At 44.4% G+C, this 20055-nt stretch overlaps 1 protein-coding gene across 3 annotated transcripts in view; it reads right to left on the reverse strand.

Moving 5' to 3' along the window:
* Positions 1-20055, reverse strand: part of CNNM2 (cyclin and CBS domain divalent metal cation transport mediator 2) — a 140222-nt gene that overhangs the window by 18631 nt on the left and 101536 nt on the right. For 2 of the 3 annotated variants that reach the window (XM_032881104.1, XM_032881108.1), the window contains exons 2-4: positions 5237-5380; positions 2297-2434; positions 171-340 (exon numbers count right to left, since the gene is read on the reverse strand). In XM_032881104.1, coding sequence (XP_032736995.1) covers positions 171-340; positions 2297-2434; positions 5237-5380 — 452 coding nt within the window. Of the gene's footprint in view, positions 1-170; positions 341-2027; positions 2093-2296; positions 2435-5236; positions 5381-20055 lie in introns of those variants that run through there. The other variant, XR_004385397.1, reaches the window with a different exon arrangement.

Below are 20055 nucleotides of genomic sequence, written 5' to 3' on the forward strand. Positions count from 1 at the left end.
AATTATTTTACAGAGAGGAAAACAGGGGGAGGAAATCCTCCCACGTATCAGGCGACACCGGAAGTTAAGTATGTGAACCTGGACACCCGTTCACCTACAGAAAAGTCTTCTAAGAACCGGAAGGACAGGTACGCAGTGAGATCAAACAATGATTGAATAATTCTTCTGACCTGCAAAATGAGAACGAAGTAGTCTACAGGTTTGTTTCGCTGGTAGAGGTAGTATTCTGGGGCCTTCTTGTTCTTCTCATCATACTTCAGTTCCTGGATGACATTGGGGTGCTTTAGCAGCCTTAGAAGGATCTTCTCTGACATCTGGGATGGGCTAAATGCTTCTACTTCTATAGATATAAACACAACTTGATATTACACTTCAAATGGATGGAAAAAAAATCATACTAGTGATTAAGGAGTTTAGAATAATATTCGGAACCAAAGCAATACAATATGGATTAAAGACACTTCCGTTTGGTGATCCACTGGGGGGGGGAGGTTACCTGGGAGAAATTAGAAAATACCAATGTCTCATATTTGTTTAAGTATTTCCTTTTCAACCCGTCATTGGTTTCAGTTCTTACAAATTACCCTAATTTTCTGATACAAATTGAAGTCTACCAGAAGCAGGCTCCTGACTGCCAGGACACCCTTTGACAGGCCACCATAGTCTGACCATCCAACAACAGCGGAAGGAAGAAGCAAAGGTCAGGAAGCATCTAGGTGTGGGTTAGTACCAGGTGCCCAGACGAAAGGCTCCACCTCTCCTTCTCCCACTCCACTACCCTGAGAGAGTCTGGGAACAAAGGCAGGCGGAGATTCAGAAGAGAAGCAAGGCACGTGCACACAGCGACATGCACTCCAACTTGCTAACTAAAAAAAATTAAAAAAAAAAAATGTGTATCTGCATTGGCAAAAGGAATCCAATTTTATTTCCGGTACCCAAACTCAGAATTACTGGCTTAGGGCTGCTTGATTGAAACTGGACTTCCCGGCATCTCAGAGGCAGAGTCGGACAACATTTAAAGTATGGTTCCGCAATGATGAACAACATTACCAGAATTTGAAAATTAAGTTAAAGATACTGTTATATGTGGAAAAAACTGCTGTCATGAGGTGAACCATGAATTCGGTATTAGCTTCTGTAGTAGCTTTCGTAATAACGAAATGAGGTGGTACCCTGTAGAAGTTCTGGAAAATACAGAAGGTAAAAGAGGAAAAGAAAATCACCTAGGAACCCACCACGCCGTCCCTCTCAGCAGCTGGTGAGCACATGTGCCCGTGTGATCTCACAGTTTTAGGTGTTTTTTTTTTTTTTTCTCACCTCAAATTAAATTATGAATAACTTCCCGGCTCATAAATATTATACTCTGAGCATTTCTAGGTATCTGAAAACAGGGTCTTAAAGAGTATATAACATCCATTGCATGGCTACTGTTAGCCTTCTTTTTGAAATACTTTAAGTATGCTCCATACAGCTGAAGGGCACTGGTCGCCCATCTTGGACACAGACGTCTTCTACAGGCCACTGGGTACTTTCAGATTTTCTCACGTTTCCCCTGGCCCACAGAGCTCACCCTTCACCTAGACAGCCACTTGGGTATGTGAGAAGGGTTAGTCAGTCTCTTAAGTCCATTCAACCTTGACCTTTCTGGAGCAGTCAGTGCCGGCTGGATTGGTGGTTTTAATAATGTGAACGCTTGCCTCCTGGAATGGGCCCAAGTTAATCTGACTTGAAGAGGCCACCGAGAAATCCACGTCAAAGCGCTTAGAATTTCTGATGTCACGGACATCCTAAGAGATAGATTTAATTCTGAGAATCTATTTTTTCTTCTTTGCAAATCAGAGCACCCGTGTTACCACTGAGGTCCGGCTGTTCTTCCAAGGCAAGCTGGAGAGAGAATTACTCCAGGAGGTGGTGTCTGGTCTGCACGGCCAGCCTACGCCACTAGCGGGCTCTCCCCGGGACTGAGCTGGAAGCAGATGACCTGACCTATTGTTCACATGCAGTGTGCCACTAACATTCATCCTTACCTTTCAGACCAATTTTAAGTTACTGGTCCACCCCTGGTAAATGTCTCAGAGGGTTCATGCCGACACTGAACACAGGAGAGGAGAGAATTTAAAAAGAAAAAAACAAAACAAAACAAAACAAAACAAAAAAACAAAAAACAAAACACAAAAGTGGCATTACTTATCACCCCATTTCCCCATCCCCACCCCCAGCCCACCCCAGTCAGCGGTGGGTGAGAAACACGGTCCAGGGTTTGGAGAGATCGCAAACTGTGATAAGCTGCACTTGCCTGTTGCTAGGAAACGGTGCATGGCCAGGAGAAGCTGTGGTGATATTTTAACCTTCATCTCGCTGTCTGTCTGCTTAAAGGCAGAAAAATCTTGCTTTCTTTCCCGATGGGCCACTTTCTTTTTCGTTCTGTTATCAGCTGACCGAAGAACGAGAAAAGATAAAAGGAAATGCATTCGATTACATCAGGGCTCTTTTTGAATGAAAAGGACACAATCCACTGGAAAGGCTAGACTACCTCCAGATCGCCGGCACTCTAGGCACCAAGGCCCCACAGAAAGAGGAGGAGAGAGAATTCTCTGCAAATCAGTGCAGCACAGTCATGACCCAATCCAAAGTAAGGCAACTAGGACCAACGGTAAACATTCTCCACAAAGATCTTTAGAGCCCTTGTGAGTACACGACAGGGTAGCGGGGACAAAACCCTCACACAAGCCATGTAACCCCACAGTGATGGCATGCATCTCAGGGCCTACACAGTCTCCTGTCACTCGGTGTCACCACACTGAGGGGAAGAACAATCACCGGGTGACAGAAGACACAGGGAAGGGTGCCCTGCCTTGCAGAGGCTTTTAGCCTCTGCCGAAACAGGGAAAACAAACATCTGAACAAACCCTCTTCAGAAACAGAAAAGAATGCTTTCATAGAACATTTTAACAATAATATCTGTTAGCTTCATTTCTACCCCAGGCCCGGAGATCCTCAAGGTCAAGCAAATATGAAGAAGGTCAACCAGAAGAGAGGTCGGCATACTTCCTCTGTCAAGGGCTAGGTAGTATTTCAGGCTCTGGGGGCCACACGGTGTCTGTTGGAACTGCTCAACCGTACTGCTGAACAAAAGCAACCATATGTGAAAGAGCTAATAGGGCATGTGCCAACAAAACTTCATCATGAAGATGAAATTCGAATTTCATAGTATTTTCCCATGTCTCTAAGTAATTATTCTTTTCATGTTTTCAACGATTACCCAATGTAAAAAACAAACAAAAATTCTCAGCTTGTGGGCTCTCCAAACACTGGCGGCCACTTGTGGGCTGTAGTTTTGTTGTTGTTGTTGTTTTGCAAACCCCTGATCTAGACGGTGTCTAATACAAAACCCTTTTCCGGTATTTTTCTTGACAGAGAAATGATCAAGAAAAAACTTGGTTAAAGACAAGACCTTAATCGCTCACTCCTTTCCCAAGAACCATGAGTCTGTGCGCTATTACCATTTCATGCCTGGGGCCAAGCAGACTTAATTACCAGGCTGGTCCTAGGGTGAGGGCAATCGTAACTTATCATTTTCTTCTGTCTCGAATTCTTTTCAGAATCAGACAGCATAAATCAACACTATATTTCCAAATAATTTTCTAATGGCAAATGTAGTCCTCAGCCCTGATCACCCGTCGACCTCAAGGATATCCCTAAAACCATGTGGTCAGCATTCCATCCAGCCAGGCAGGCTGGGCAACACTTCTGTGTGAAATCAGTTTAATCGAGGTTTAAGAGACTTTAACTGGAAAGCAAACATAAGATCTCCTAAGTACTTTAGTTATCTTTCTTATGAGGAGTACCACCCCTGAAGAAACAAACAAAAAATCTCTCTCTATATATATATAGATATATAAGGAGGCACACTTGGTATTAGATGGTCACTGTAAGGAAGGATGAAAAGACTGTCAACACACAAGTAACAATATTCTTTATTATGTGATCTCTGACTACTCTCCAGTGTCAAGAAGATAAAACACATAGGAAATGGTGATTTTAAAGAATGCACTAATATATATACATGAGAAAAAAGTAAGACACATTTTCAGAAGCAAGTCATTTCCTAAATATCACGTTTATCCTTCCAAGGGTACACGGAAGACTCTCATTATTAAAATGAGGAATATTCCCATCTAGCAGGACTAAATAAAAATAACTCTGTTTTAAGCAAGGCAGGCCCCATCCCAGGTGTCCCAGGCCATGTGAACAATCCATTTCCCTTTTAAGTCATGCTTTAATAAGCCAAACAGAACAAACAGAGCCCAGATACTCTTCTCTGGCCCACCTCTGAGAGCCCCAAACATCTCCAGGCAAAAACACCCCTGTCTCATTATTAATCTCTTGAAAGAGATTACTAAGATTCTACTAAGAATGAGGCTGAAGAAGAAGGTTTAAACCCCACAGTCCAACAATCTAGTTGAGGACTTCAGTGAGACAGGGTTCCGCTTCAATACTCAGCCCAGGATTGTTTACCTCACATGCAAAGACCAGCGGATCTTCCCCTCCCTCTACAAACAAGCCAAGAGACTCCTACCCCCTTCACCCATTTCCCCTGCCCCCCCAAAGAAGACAGAGTAGCACAGAAAGGGAAAAACACATTCCTATTGTGTACCCTACCCTGTCCTGCTTCCCGTCCCTCCCAGTCACCACTCCTTGCCACAGCAAAGCTACACTCACAAACCTCACCACTACCCTGGCCCCTGGGTTCTAGAACAAGGACATTTAAATGGTGGCAATCCATCCATTTAACAAATCCTCCTCACAAGCACTTGAATTTGGACCTTAAGTAGAAAAAGAAATTTATCTGAACACAACTGCCTAGCTGTGGAAAATAAAAATGTAGTGAAGAGTGATTCTTTCACCACACCTACAATAAAAGTAAAAACCAAGAAGGGAGTTTTCTGTTCAGGGCAAGTAATGCCCTCATCCCTTGTTAGAAGAAGTTGGCTTTTCAAAAAAAAGACAAAAACAAAAATGAAATACTCCCACTCGACACCACAGGCCCTGCCTCTCCTTTCCCCCCTCTGATGAAGGTTCTGGAACACACTGCCTAGTAGTTCACAGACTACACATACACACAGCACGTAATGAGAGACAGAGGCAAGTGGCCACTGGAGACGAGAGAGGACTCACGAACGAGATGACAGAAAACAGCCAAGGTTTTGAAAAAAATCACACTCCGACTACTCACTGTATAAATCTGTTTCGTCTAGAATCTCGGATTTGATGATTTCTTCAATCACGTCTTCTAATGTGACGATTCCCAGAACTTCATAAAATGGGTCCCCTTCTCCCTCATTGTTCACTCGTTGCACAATGGCCAAATGAGATTTACCTTTAAAGAAAAGAAAACAAAGTTGAGGAAGCAATTCTCTGACTCTCCGGAAGGAAGTCTGGCACGGGATCATGTTAAGAACAGAGGCGAACGCAGAGACCGGATGATCCAGGTCTCCATTTCGGCGTTTAAACACAGGGTGGAAATGGCACAGGCAAATGGAAAAGTTTCCCGAGTCATCGAAAGCAAGACGACTGAGCAGGAAGAGCCTCGGCTTCTACACACATCAGCCTGCACCCCATTACCATTCGCTTCCTCATGGGGTGGGTCTTCAATCATGTTGGCCCTTCCTCTGTGACCTTATAGCAACTGCCTTTTTTTTTTTTTTTTTTTTTTTTTTTTTTTAGGAGAATGGTTCTCCCAAGTGTGGTCTGTGGACCCTTAAGGATGCCCGAGACCCTCTTAGGAGGGCAGCGAGGTCAGACGATTTCCAGTGGAACACTAAACGTTCCCAGCCTTTTGCACTGTGCTGGGGTTTGAGCCCATCAGGCAAAGCTTCCCGAGCACAAAGCGAGGCATTGGGGGCAGACGAGGTTCTCTGCCACCGCACAGGAAATGGGGGGAAAGTCCATTTCTCTTCAGAACGTCCCTGGTGAAGATGTAAAAATTAATTTCGTTAAGTCTTGACCTTGAGTACTTGTCCTTTAATACTTTATGTGGCAAAAGGAGACCCATCCTAAAACACTTGAGTCGCATCCTGAGGTATAATCGTTGTCTTGAGGAAAGGCACTTACACAACTGTTTGCACGGGCAGGTTGCACGAGCCATGTTTTTCACTGGATATCATTTTTATCTGAAGGGTAAGTACCCAATGGATGGTGTTTAGACTTGTATATCTGGCAAATATTTCCTTGAAAATGGATAAAATGAGCCTGCAACGTTAAGGAAAACAACAGCAGCGTTTGCTAGTGATAAAATTTGAGCTTTCACAAGAAAATCGGGATTTGGGTAAACTTGTGTCCACCATAGGCTTGAGAACAAGCAGTTTTCTGAGAAGTAATGAGTGGGATTTTTAAAATACTGAATAACGAAATGGGTCAACATTTCAAAGATCTACAGGACTCTGTGAACCAGTATTTTCCCAATGGCCATGGGAATGGTGCTACCAAGTCATGCACAGGTAAACAATCTATTCAGAGTACAAGACAGAAGAACAGATTCTCTTTCCTCTCATACCCAATTTTTATATTTTTTAAAAGATGCTTTTATTTAAATTCCAGCTATTTAACAGACTGGGTAACATTAGTGTCAAGTGTACAATTTAGTGATTCAACAACTCCATGCAACACCCAGTGCTCATTGCCACAAGTGCCCGCCTTCATCCCAGTCACCTGTTTCCCCCATCTTCCCACTTACCCCCACTCTGATCACCATCAGTTTGTTCTCTACAGTTAGAGTCTGCTGCTTGGTTATACCAATGGATTTCTTTTCCTTTTTTTTTTAGGATTTTTATTTATTTATTTGACAGAGAGATCACAGGTAGGCAGAGAGGGGAGGGGGCAAGCAGGCTCCCCGCCAAGCAGAGAGCCCGATGCAGGACTCAATCCCAGGACCCTGAGATCATGACCTGAGCTGAAGGCAGAGGCTTAACCCACTGAGCCATCCAGGTACCCCTAGACCAATGGATTTCTTAAAAAAAGCTATTTATTTGACAGAAAAGCTGTAAAGACAGTGCAGAACGCCTGTGGAGCCTTTCCTCAGTTGCCCCCATTGTCAACACCCTGCATTACCACAACATATTTGTAAAACTAAGAAATTGACAATTGATAAATTCCAGACTTATTTGGGATTTCACCAGTTTTTCCATTAACTCTCTCTTTCTGTTCTAATATCCAGTCCAGAGTACCACACTGCATTCAGGTGTCCTGTCTCCTCTGGCATCTGACAGTTTCTTAGTCTTTGCTTGTTTCTTTATGACCTCGACAATCAAGGAGTACTGGTCAGGAATCCTGTAGAATGTCCTTTGATTTGGGTTTGTCTGATGTTTTCTCGTGATTAGACTGGGGTTCTGGGTTTTCTAGTTACATCACATCAGGGCTTTCTCGACAGCCACGTGACATTCCGAGTTCAGTTCAGCCACGTGACATTCCACTGTCCAGTTACTCATTTTTCTTCTTTCTCCAATTCTATCCCTTGGAAGCCGGTCATGAAGTCCAACCCACCCTCACGGAGTGGGGAGGGGTAGAAATGAAGCTCTCCTTCCTGGATTGGGAGAGTACCGACATATAGTATGCAGAATTTTTCTATAAGGAAGATTTCAGACCAAAGGATTTCAATTTAACAGTGTGCCCAAAGTCCACTGGAATAGTTTCAGATTCCACATGACAACTAACCTTTGAAAAACTACCACTTGTGGAGTTTTGGTAGAGTATCAAAGGAAGATATTCCCAATCCCCCAAAATGGTTGTTCAAATACCCTGTCCCTTTCCAAATACATATCTGTGGGAGCTCAGATTTTCTTCATCTATATCAACTAAAACATATACTACACAGACTGAATGCAGAAGATGATAGATGGGCTGTTATTTTTGTTTTGGAAAAGTTATTTTTTTTTAAAGATTTTATTGATTTATTTTGACAGAGAGAGAGAGATCACAAGTAGTCAGAGAGGCAGGCAGAGAGAGGGTGGGAAGCAGGCTTCCCGCTGAGCAGAGAGCCCAATGCGGTGCTCGATCCCAGGACCCTGAGATCATGACCCGACCCGAAGACAGAGGCCCAACCCACTGAGCCACCCAGGCGCCCTGGAAAAGTTATTTTTAATAAAAATGTTATTTATGTTAATATAGTATATCTATTACTGTCCTTCAAAAATTAATTATCCAAAAATGAATTAAGGTGTTTTATATTACTCCACTTTAATTTCAAATACAGTGAATATCAAAAGATAGAACCCACACAAAAAAAGTTCAAGAGTCCTCAGTAATTCTTAAGAGCTTAAAGAGATCTGAAGACAAAGTTTTTGTTTTTTTAAAGATTTTATTTATTTATTTGACAGAGACAGGGGGAGAGAGGGAATGCAAGCAGGGAGAGTGGGAGAGGGACAACCAGGCTTCCTGCTGAGCAGGGAGCCCAATGAGGGGCTCGATCCCAGGACCCTGGGATCATAACCTGAGCCAAAGGCAGACACCCAACAACTGAGCCACCCAGGCAGCCCTGAAGACAAGAAAGTTTAAGAACAGCAGCCAGAGGAGACGGCCAGAAGGGTAAGGGAGGAGCAGGTGCCCCAGAGCTGAACAGTCCTGGATTGGAATCCCAGCATGGGCCCTTCCTCGCCATTACTAGCTGTGTGATCACGAGCAAATTACAGAACTTTCCTGAGCCTCAGTCTCCTCATCTCTTAAAACCAGGCTCATAATTACTGCTGCCACACACAATTGCCCTGAACGTCAGAGATCGTGTTGGGACCAGCAAGGACAGTGGCTGGGAGTCCCTAAGCGATCAGTACATGGGAACCCTCACTCTCTTTTTAACATTCTTCCTCAGTTCTAAGACACCATCAACTTATTACCAGCTTATTCAGAGACAAGAAAACCCTCTATATTAAAAGTACACCATGATTAAAAGATGCATTTCCCTTTCAGAAAAAAAATCTTTTAAGATAATAATGCATCTCTCAAATACCAATATTGGTTTTCCTAATCCAAGGCATGCGAGGCATCCGAAACAGGTCCTTTACTTAAGCCAAGAAGACATGATCTGGAAATTTCATGCTCTGTTAACATGTGTACTACTTTCTTTAATGACAGGGTGGGGATTCTTTGGAGCGGGGGATGGTGGGGGGGGTTACTTAAATAAAGTTTACCTAAAACTTCAAATCAGGTGAGATGACTCAAACACAACCAGCTAGACAAACTAAAAATATTCTCTGGGGGGTCAGAATGTGATCAAGTTCCCAGCACTCACTCAGAAACTGGCTCTGGTTTTGTAGGTTTGTGGGTCCTTTTCTGCTCTGCTTCAGTCCCCTTTACAGGCATCAGGGAAGCCTAGAAGCTTAGATTGTTAGACAATTAGGCATCCTAACAATTTTGATCCTTAGCGTGCTCATGCTCAAAGAATGAAAATATTTTGAGCAAATGAGACGAGGAGGGAAACTTATCAGCAATAGATATAAACACACATCAGGTCACGTCACTGCTACCCTGGTCCATTCAGGCCGGTCACTTTCTCACATCTGCTTTCCCAAGGACCCAAACATAAGCAGTTAAAAATTCTTGGTGAATGCTGTCTGTCGAAAGTTAAATTCTTTTGCTATTCCCAGCTTGTGATCATTTAAAAGGAATTTTCCAAAGCAAGGTCTAATATTAGACTCAAAATGAAGTTTCCATTCCACTGAGGCACTATTCTCACCAAAGTAACTACCGCATAATCAGATTGTCTTGGAGCGATTCGTTTAAATGCAGATGGACATACTTGAAATACCAGCTCGAAGGCACCAACAGATCTGAGTGGAAAGGGCCATACTCGACGAGAAACTATTCGTGTGAGTTAGGTTTCGTAGACCGAAAAATCACTAAGTTTTCTTCCAAGCTCACTTGTAGGCTTTCATCCCCCTACTTCCAGTGTTGAAACTCCTGCAGCTGCCCCAGAGCCACATTCTTTTAGCTTTGCAATTCCTGGTGAGAAGTCCTGTTTTCTGAACTTTTTTCCAGGTAAGCAATACAACAAACCAAAAACGTTCCTCCTGTCGGATCATGAGCCTGTATCCCCCCATTTAACCATTTGCCGCAAGGAATGTGGTCTTCAATTTCAGCCACGGAGCAATCCAAAAGAAAAGGTAAACTTGTCGATGGGAGAAATTTTAAATAACTGAGTTCAAATAACATACTTTTTAACCTGAGTGTGGGGAGAATTAAGTCAGGATTAACAGCAGAAAAGCAACTTTGGGGAAACTCATGAAAGCCGAAGTCAAAAACTAGAAAAGATTATGAACTAATGGATACTTAGCTTCCAAAGAGATGAAAATACAGCCATCAGCAAAATATGTAATAACAGGCATTAAATAACACTAGAGCTTTTTAATATCGATAGATTAAATGAACTCAATAAAGTGTGTAACAAAGAAAGCATACAAGGGCTGTCACTATCAGGACCTGGAGAATACCCTTTCTGGCGAGCTGGAAGGGATCTTGTGGTGTTCCAGTCGCTTCGAACCATCCTGAAATTTAAACCCCTAGCCTCTCTTCCTCCGGCTCTGGTCCTAGAAATGGAGGAAAAACGGATCACCAAGTCAGGCTGAAGAGAACCCAAGCGGGCCTGTTTTCAGACTATAGGGTTCTAGGAGACATCTCAACTCAAATCCAGAATTGTAAGCAAGTTATTAGAAAGAAGTAACCTAGATTGTTCATCTTTAACTGCTGTGTGCTCAGGGCAAGGCACCTGCACAGATGACTTTGGAAGAACCTGTCTCCATGATGAGATGAGCTCAGTGACCAGCTGTACACAGTAAGGCGGGTATCAACTTCCTACCGCTGCCTGTTCCCACCACCTACCAGTCTATTACTGGAGTGTTCTCTCTGGATTGCTGATCCAGCCCAGCACGGGGGCCAGGTGGCAGCCCTGCATCTTTTAACTTTGCTACAATCCCAGGCTCAGATTTTAAAAGACAGGAACCAGCTGTATGTTGATGGAAATAATCAGGCAGGACAGCGATGAGGCGGACAAAGGGCACCCAGTGAAATTATGAGCTCGGTTGCTCTTCTACAAATTGGATGTCAGGGAGGGGCGATGGAGCAGCAGACAGACTAGCTGACAGTGCCAAGAAAGCAAGCCAAGAGAGCCGATGAAGGAGGATGGAATCAGGAACAACCGGACACTGCTGTGCTAACAGTGCCAGCAAGTAGTCCAACAGACCCATTGAAGTAGGCATGAGACAGAGTCCTTGGGGCCCGGAAAGGCCACTCAAACAGCAGGAAGAACACAAGCAGGAAGCTTCAATGGGGAGAAAGGCCAAAGCTGGTACAAGCATCGTTACTGCTACGTTGCTCAACTCCAGGGGCATGGCCAGCAGAGAGCACATGGTCTGTTCTCCCCACTCCATGCAGTGCGGTAGCCCCTCGCTAACCAAGGCTGGGGGCCCAGGAAGCTTGGGGAGGCCTTCATTTTTAAAAGATTCTCAGTGGTAACAAGTTCCCAAAATGGGATGGAGGAGATCTGAAGGGCCATACTGAGGTTCTCCCCAAGGACATCAGTTTTGATTACTGGCCAAGAAGTCAATCAATAATCCACTTGAACCAGAATGAGCCTTGTTTTACAAAATATGAACACAACGGATCAAGTGAGATGAAGTGTATGAGCATCATCTGTGACCCATAAAACACAGGGCCGTGTAACTGGTGGGGGAGAGAGACACTAGGAGGGGGAGACCACAAAAAAGCATGTCCAGCTGGGGACCAGGAGCCATGGAGAACAAAAAGCAGGGGCAGAATTATTTAGTACAGGATGGGCAGGGAGGGCCTCACTAATGAGGGGACATCTGAGCAAAGCTGAGGGGCACTGAGGAGCCAGATGGAGCAGGTAAGGGACCAGGGCGGGGGTGACAGGCGGGAGGAATAACAGAGGCCCCGAGGAGAGAGAGGCCGGAGGAGTAGGCAGGGAGGCTGGTGTGGAGGGCACAGAGCCAGCAAGAGGGAGGCCGGTAGAGAGGAGGTACAGGTCATATAACCAGTAGAAAGGTGGGAGCTTCTGCTCTGACACAGGATGTCACTGGAAGGTTCTGAGCCAAAGAGTGACATGACCTGGACGGTTCTAAAAGGATCTCCCTGGTTGCGGAGGTGAGAAGAGGTTTGGCAGCTGGTAGGAGGAGGATGGCAGTGGGGAAGGGCTGAGGCCGGGAGAAGGGAGAGCCAAGAAGTTATGTCAGGAATCTAAGTGAGAGGGGAAGGTGGCGTGGAGCAGGTGCTAGCAGTGGAGGTGACAAGTACTTAGATTCTGAGTATGTCAGATAGAGCCGGCAGCTCTGGCTGATGGACTGAATGTAGGGCAGAGGCGAGAGGAGTCAAGGCCAGCTCTAAGGTGTTTCCGCCCGAGCCAGGGGAAGGAGAGAGTCGCGGTTACTGCCAAGGACTGTGGAAAGCCCGCATCGGAAAGGGTGACACCAGTCCCGTTGTAGACAGGCCAGCTGAGAGAGGCCAGCGGGTACGCAGAAGGAGGACAATGGGGTTTCGAAAGCCAAATTAAAAAAAAACAAAAACGATTTTTAAGAAGCAGAGAGGATTGGAAATCATCAAACGCAGCCTAAAAGGTCATGAAAGCAGATTACGGGGACAAAAGACCCTCAAGCACGAAGCATTGAAGGCTGTGGCCTGTGCCCAGGGTCTGTGGGACTTCCACTCCGACCATTCTTGCTAGCGGGAGACACGAGCTGCTTCTGCTGGGGGCCTTTGCCACAAAGACCCGTGTCACTAGGACAGAACTAGGCTTTCCTCTCCAAAGTAAGACCTCCCTCTCCAAGTACCTACTTCTAGAAATGATACCATTAGATTTCCAGTCACCCAGGCTTGACGCCCTGAAACTGCCTTTGCCTCTCCTCTCCCTCCTCTCACCTTTTTCCTCCTCATTTTTCATGAAGCATGAATACAGAGTATCTAAGATGAGCAGACCAGTGAGTCTTCACAGGTACATATTCCTGCAGAACCACCGCCCAGGAGGACTAGAAAGGTCACGGCAGAACAACAGACCAGACCGAAGGGGATGAATGAGGCAGGAGGCTGGAGGGGAGCCCAGAGCAGGGAATAGGGAACAGAGGGGGGACAGAAGTGCCTAAGTAGGATAAACTCACTTCTGGTTCCAAGGCAGGTAGAGGCCCAACCCCATCTGTTTGTTGACAAAGGATCCTCCCAAAATAGAAATCCCAGTGATCCTGCAACATTCGAGCTCACGGATGATTAAGTGGGAATACAACCTCCGAAGAAGGGAAGCCATGCTCCTCCTGTCTTCAGTCACACCTGCATTATTGTGTTCGGGGCTGGGTTTTGTAATTTACCGAAGGCAAACTGAGGACAGAACTACCAAGGTCCTTGAAAATGTACAAAGCATACCACATAAGGCACAAATGAAAAGACCAGAGACTTCTAGAAGAGACTGCTAGAAGAGACACCTGGGCAGGGGTGGAACTCAACAGAAGCCTTCAAGTCCCTGAAATGGAAAGCCATCATTGGTGCCTGTGCCCCTCACCCAACAGCTTGTTACCTGCACTCGTTCCTCCATCTTCCCTGATGAGACCGTCACCTTCTTGAAGACAGGGGCCTAGGCTTTATGCATCTTTGTATTACCCTCCTCCTAGCCCCCACAACCCCACCAAGTCTAGCACATCCCCGAACACCGGTCTCTTCTCTGCTCCTGGAAACCTAAGGCTCACTCGATTGCAACACACTCATGTCATCCCTTCTGCGGCGTTCACTTCCCATCTGCTTAGCGAAGGAGAAAACCTGGTAGAGTAGGGCTCAGAGGCCATCAGAACCTGGCCCCACAGCCCCCTCCTTCCACCTCTGTCTCCATACTCCTCCTACACGCTCACAAGCCAGCAGGTGGCCCGATTTCCTCCAGTTGTAACCAAGACAGCTTTACTCCAGCTCTCCTCGCAGTCCCGATCCTGGCATTGCTGCCCCAGCATGGAACGCCTCTCCAAGTGGCACCTTTCCCAGGACGCCCTTCCTGGTCCCCAGTGGTAGAAATGGTCCTTTCCATTTCTCAACTCCCACAGCGTCCCCTACATTTCTCATCAGGCATGGTCACTGGCTGCCTCCTAGTAAGGCTATCATCTTCTCTGCTGGACTGAGCTCCTCACATCACCCCCTTCTCCCACAGCACCTGGCTGAGGCCCACCCCACTTCACCCAACAGGTAGGAAGGAGCATCTCTCAGAATGGGTTGGTCCTCACAGTACCCGAACCCCTGCACTCACTTCCACGACACACCCCTCTGGGATCGCAGCTCCCACCATGCCCCAGCCCGAGTGCCTGCGTCTCTGCACCCACGTTACCCTTAACTGTACACAGGTCCTCTCCCCATCCATTTCCCTCTCAATTCAACAGCTACCAAAAAAAAAAAAAGAAGAAGAAGAAGGTCCCCTGAATTATAAGCCACATTACACAAAGCCATTTTCTCATAACTTTTGTAAGTAAAACATGGGTGAACTCTTACACATGGCTTATAGGTCTTCTACTGACTAATATGGTAATAGGTATCATGTAACATGAGAACAGCAGTTCAACTTAAGGAGAAGCAACAGAATTTCTTTTTAGGAGCTCTATCGCCCAGTGATTTCTGTACCATTTAAAGCTAAACTGGAAACAACAAATTTGTGTGTGTGCGTGCGTGTACGTACTTATTTTACCTTACCACCCCCACCAGAGCTAAATGCATTTTTTCCAATTGAATTTTCCCACCATAAAATACACCAGAAAAATGTGACACAGATCTTAAAATAGTCCTATATAAACAATACAGGAGTATATATAGAGAAGCACTTGCTGTATATAGAAATCAGTGGGCTTAAGTGATGATAACTCTTGCTATTCTGGGAGACAAAAGCCCCCTTTTACCAAAAGTTTTACTACTTCCAAAAATTCTTGTGGCCGACCAGTAAGCGGCTGCCCAAGCTCTCTCCAGCCGGACAGCTCCTCCAGCCCAGACATGCGGGGTCATCTCAGTCACCCACAGCCTCACTCCCAGTTAGGTCATGTCTGCCCGGGGTGGGGGTGGGTGTGGTTTACTGGGGTTGGCCATGGAATCATGGCTCCCTAAAATCTGAGTTGGAAGGGCGCTGAGGGGAGGGTTTTATTTGACACAGATAACGTTTCCTAACAGAACCACTTCCTGAATAGAACTCTGAAGTTATCTACTACCTCCAATGATAGAACTTTCAGGGAACCAGCCTGCTATTCAATGGTCACTCAAAGTCAGAGTGAGGAGGCTGTCACTCACTGAGGCCCTTGGCCCCTAAAGGACTTTTTTTCCCTCCCAGAAGCAAAGCAAATGCCTTCCCAGAAGTTGACTGCAGGGTCCTGGGCATTGTGCAGAGCACCCCCCCCACCCACCCACCGCCCACAGGCCAGATCCACCAGGGCCCAGCTCCAGTGATGCACCTACAGCAGCCCTCCCTGTGTGTTATCTGCATCTGCCTCTTAACCTCTAAACGGAGCCTGGGGCCACCTTCTCATTCATAACTGTAGTTTTTTATCCTGTATGCCTAAAATCGCATTATCAGAGAGAAAAAAATTAGGTTGCCAATGTCTTTTAAGACATTTTAAAAGGAATTAGGTCTAAGATATCTTCATAGTACTACTACTGACTGGTTGGATTTCATCGTCCGTACCAATCTCTCACGCAGTCAGATCAGAAACTGCACAGGTTGAGAAAATCCAATCCATGGGAACTTGACCGTTGTATCAGTGGAGACAGGGGGAAAGATATGGTTGCTCGAAGGACAACCACCTTTACATGTTAGGAAAATTCCTGAAGTATATTAAAGCCACAGACACCTGCCTGGCCAATCACAGGCGCACAAATATTTAAAGAGTAAAGCCACAAATTTATCTAAGTCCTTTGGACATATTTTTTATTTTCCATCTATACAACTCTGTGTTTAAAAAAAAAAAAAGGAAAGAAAGTTATTTCACCTGTCCTGAAACTACCACTTGCATTTTTAGAGGTATCTTCTGGGCTCAGATTTTGTCCATTAGTTTTTAAGTTATATCCACATCTCGCTCAGTCGTCACCATTGTAGAGACACGGTCTGTTTACAATATGCCCAATAATATTCCATCTAAGCATTTAATCGTGATTCTTGAAAAAACTTTATATTTAACACTACACACTCACCTGTCCCCTCCAATTTTCTCAGGCATACGCTCTTCCACTCATCAAATCTATGTTGAGAATATGCTTTATTCCTGGCAGAGGACCAAATATATTTAGGTGTCTACCTCCTTAAGGAAACGATTTTTTTAAAATGATTAGAAAATGGATTCTCATTACAAAAAGATTATTTGCTTTATAAAATGGATTGTTGTTCTATTAGGATTTCATTTTGAGATAACTGTATATTCATACACAGACGTAAGAAAGAACAGAAAGATGCTGAGTGTTTTTACCCAGTTTCCTTGATGGTAACATCTTGCCAAACTATAGCCCAGTATCCCAACCAGGTGACGGACGCTGCCTCAATCACCACACAGAACAGGTCCATCCCCACAAGATCTCACAGACTTCCCCTCCCCCTCCTCCAAACAGGCCATTTTAATAGTTTCTCCGGTGAAATACTTAGTGTTCTACTGTCAGTGACACTTAAGTTTAGCTTTTAAGTTCAGGCAAATGTTAAAAAGCTCACAAAATGGTAATCAATAGGAAAACATTTTTTAGTCAACAAAAACTTGGTTGACATGGCAACTTTTGAAAACATAAGAGCAGGGGGTGGGGAGGATCTAATCCTGATGAGATTAACTATCCTGAGGCTTCCCCTTCCCAGGCTGGCCAAGGCACACAGTAGGCAGTTAGGAACTCTGAGTGCTCAGATAGGACTGTTTCTCAAGATTAGTACAGAAATAAGCCTGAATTTATTAAACATCTGTAGAGGTGCCTCAACGCCAGTATCATTTTCCAGAGAGCTCCTCCTTGGTTTCTCTAGATGGGATGGAATTTTGACGTGTCCACTTGGGGAGGGAACTAACCTAGGTGCTGCGGGGAAGGGATTTCACAGATACAATTAAAGTCTCTAATGGGTTAACTTTGAGGGTAATTATCCTGGGTGGGCCTGACCTGATTAGCTAGAAGGCCTTAAAAGCAGGGTGCAGACTTTCTGAGAACTAGAAGTTCCACACGTCAAAAACAGCTGCAAACCATGCTGGCGTGTGCCCTTTCCTACCGACCAGGGACTGCCTTAGCCTCCCCAATGACACATGCCTGTTCCTTCTAACAGATCCCTTAATGAAAATTGTGTGTGTCTGTCTGTCTTCTGCTGGTTCTGCTTGTTGGACAGACTCAGGATCCACACCACAAAGGGATTTAGAAAGCAGATACCAAAACAAAATTAGGATTAGATGAAGTTTTCATTTCTCAAACCCGAGACAATGGACGATTGTCTACAAAGTGATGTGGATGCTGAGCCAGAGCGAGATGCTTAATGAACTTTCTGGTAGAAAGAGCAAATCAAGTAACCTTTTGGAACAACAACGACAAAAATTCACCTAGACTAAACTGTAGTTGTATCTAAAAGAAGCCAAATCCTTTCTTTCAATCCATCCAAAGGGACCCCTTCCATTAAAGACCGCCATCTGGTCCTTCCACCTAAGTTAGGATTCCAGGCTGAAAACAATAGATGGGCTTGCATTCCCATACCACCACCCACTCGGGGTTCTCTTTTGCTTGCCTTCAGTTTTGCTGCCAGATGCTTTAGCCAGAAACCCAAAGTCAGACAATTAATATAAGATTCCAGCCATTCTGTGACTTAATGGCCCATCCAAATGATTTGTGAGAAACTCTCGTGAATCAACAGAAGAGAAACTGAAGAGTTTTTTCCATTATTCCTCTCTCCCAGAGTATTTAAAGACTTGGGATTTTCCCATCTTTTGGAGAAATATTTTTATTATAAATAGTGAGGCATGCCGGGCATCTCCACTTCATCTTTTTTGGTGGTAACACTCACTGTACACTCACTGGAATGTTTTCCTAGTAAATGATCAGCAATGGAAAACATGGCTAAGACAAAAGATGGCTTTTGGGCGGAGAGGATGGGAACCTTCTCATCCTTCCCAAGAGACAGGTAGTTCTTCTATAGAACTCTGGTATTTATTTTAGAACTAATGAGTCTATTTCTGACTCGTAGCCTTTGGATGATGAAGACTGACCATACCAGTAAGGTAATAGTCCAACAGAATCACAGCAGTCCATCAAACCCAGTAGGAGATTCCAAAAAGAGAAATGCATTTCTGCTGCTAAGGCCAAATGCCACTGTTTTTCATTTAATGATTTTCTCTTCTGTCCCTTCCTTGTATCTTACTTTTCTGGACCAATCATCATTTAGAACTCTGTTTTATAGTCCAATCCCCCTCTTGATTGCAACTCAACTAAATTTCCTGGATGATTTCTATAACACAAGTAGACAAGACTGGTAGGGACAGACACCAAGTCATACATAAAAATTCAATCCTCTTGTGATAATCAGAGTGAACAAAAATTATCTCAGCCTAGACAAAGTGTTAAAAAACAATGCAGATCAATCAAGCCACACCATTTCCTGCTTTAGAAGCAGGCATTTTAAGGAAAGGCCTGAGCAGGCACCCATTCTTTTTAAGCCTCCTTAAAGGGGAAACTGAGGGCTGATTTTGTTCAAGAGAGACCTATCACCTTTCCCACTCAAGTCTCCTCTTGTAAAGTCCTTCCTGAGGATCTCAAGTTGGAATGAGGAGGGGGGATTGTTATTACACTGTACAGTTAATATAAGATTATCAAAAGTCACTGAGTCCTAAAGTTGAGGGAAAACTAGATCATGTAGTTTAATTTCTTATCCAATGTATTAATCCTGCAAGGAAATTTTGTGCAAATAATCTACTTGAAAAAAAAAATGAAGGCAAAAATAGTTTGAAGTTTTCCTTCTTGTCCTGACATAGCAGAAGTCCTAGCATCTTACTGTTTCCTGTCCCTAGGAACCTCAAGCACATCATTGTGTGTTGTTTTTGTTTTTTAGATTTTTTATTTATTTGCCAGAGAGAGAGAGAGAGATCATAAGCAGGCAGAGAGGCAGGCGGAAAGAGGGGGAAGCAGGCTCCCTGCCGAGCAGAAAGCCCGATGCGGGGCTCGATCCCAGGACCCTGAGACCATGACCTGAACTGAAGGCAGAGGCTTAACCCACTGAGCCACCCAGGTGCCCCTGCACATCACTGCTATTATAGAGGAGAAAAAAGATGTGATTTGATGACTTTAAAAACCCAAACATTTTCTGGGATGCCTAGGTGGTTCAGTTGGTTAAGAGTCTGATTCTTGGCTTTGGCTCAGGTCATGATCTCAGGGTGGTAATATCAAGTTCAACACCCAGTTCCCCACTCAGCATGGAGTCTGCTCTAGATCCTCTCTCCCTCTGTCCTTCCCCCACCCCATACTTAAGAGCACACTCTCTCTAAATAAATCTTTAAAACATTTTTTTTCTATTATAAATTCCTTCACAATTTCTCCTTTTCATCATCCCCATTATCTAGCTCTTCCCCCATATTGCTGAAAATTGTGTTGGAGATAAGAAGATTTTTCCATGAGGAAAGCATCACCACCTAAATATTCACCAGAAGCCCGATTAAATAAATTGCAGTCCAACCACACAATGAAATTACTATGCAGCTATTTAAAAAAGCAAAGTAGATCTACATAATTATGAAAAGTTATCCAAAATACATTAAGGGAAAGAAAACCCGGAATATTAGCCACAGTATGATCCCATGTGCATAAATTGTGTCTATACAGGAAAATTCCGGGGAGAATCAGGTAACAGCGTGCTGCCTGGAATTTGTAGTAATAGTACAAGTTCGTGTCCTACAGTAATTCTGACAAAGTCTGTTTTGTGTAATTCTTACCAAAAAGGTAAAGAGATTTATAAATGTATGTGGTACATTACTGTGTGTAATCCGAACAAGAGTGAATGTTGGACAAGGAATGAATGAGAACAGAATCCTTTGTCCACATTAGATC

This window comes from Lontra canadensis, unplaced genomic scaffold (genome assembly GCF_010015895.1).
Source record: "Lontra canadensis isolate GAN:19392208 unplaced genomic scaffold, GSC_riverotter_1.0 scaffold3, whole genome shotgun sequence".
NCBI classification, from domain to species: Eukaryota; Metazoa; Chordata; class Mammalia; order Carnivora; family Mustelidae; genus Lontra; species Lontra canadensis.